At 42.9% G+C, this 683-nt stretch overlaps 1 protein-coding gene across 1 annotated transcript in view; it reads right to left on the reverse strand.

Annotated features, from left to right (window-relative positions):
- The window catches only part of LOC107565187 (dnaJ homolog subfamily A member 3, mitochondrial-like), a 4,645-nt gene that overhangs the window by 998 nt on the left and 2,964 nt on the right, over positions 1-683 (reverse strand). The window contains exons 4-6 of the mRNA XM_016250408.1: positions 509-661; positions 282-429; positions 144-208 (exon numbers count right to left, since the gene is read on the reverse strand). Coding sequence (XP_016105894.1) covers positions 144-208; positions 282-429; positions 509-661 — 366 coding nt within the window. The remainder of the gene's footprint in view (positions 1-143; positions 209-281; positions 430-508; positions 662-683) is intronic.

Raw genomic sequence — 683 nt, forward strand, 5'->3', positions numbered from 1 at the left:
TTTTTTACGTTTTAAATTAATACATTTTTAGATATGTATAGTGGAACATGTCCATAGTTCATGTGTGATATAAGGTGTCCGAATATTTTAGGGATTTTTATGTTTCAGGGGATCAGGGGTTCTATCTGGAAAGCAACACTCACTCTGAATGTGATGTAAATGTATTTCTTCCCGACTGGCACCTTAACTGTCTGTCCGTCTTCTATACCTGTAACATAATGACAACAGACAGTCAGTACCCCATACATTCACCACAGTTCACTAAGAATACAGTCACACACCTGCAGGCACAGGTACCATAACGGTCTGTTTCTGTTTGGTTTGTCCAGTTCCTCGACACATGATGCAAGGAGTGATGATGATAGAGCCCCGCCCACTGCACCGCCTACATGTTGAGCGCATCATAAACGGACCTGTGTTTATAGACTCCTGCATAAAAGAGTAAATTATGCAAAAAATGTAAAGACAGTAAACGTAATCGCTAAAACCATTGCTATGGCGTCCTCACCATGCCAGTTCCATTGCAGTAGTGACAATGTGACACTTTAGTTCCCGGCTCATGACCTTTTCCGTCACAGCGTGGACAGGTGTCATCTATGTTGACCGTTATCTCCTTATTCACGCCTTTGGCAGCCTGCATGAACGTCAGCTCCATCACAAACTAGGGAGAGAGAGAGAAAGAG

The sequence above is a fragment of the Sinocyclocheilus grahami genome, unplaced genomic scaffold (genome assembly GCF_001515645.1).
Source record: "Sinocyclocheilus grahami isolate Dianchi unplaced genomic scaffold, SAMN03320097.WGS_v1.1 scaffold986.1, whole genome shotgun sequence".
Taxonomy (NCBI): Eukaryota; Metazoa; Chordata; class Actinopteri; order Cypriniformes; family Cyprinidae; genus Sinocyclocheilus; species Sinocyclocheilus grahami.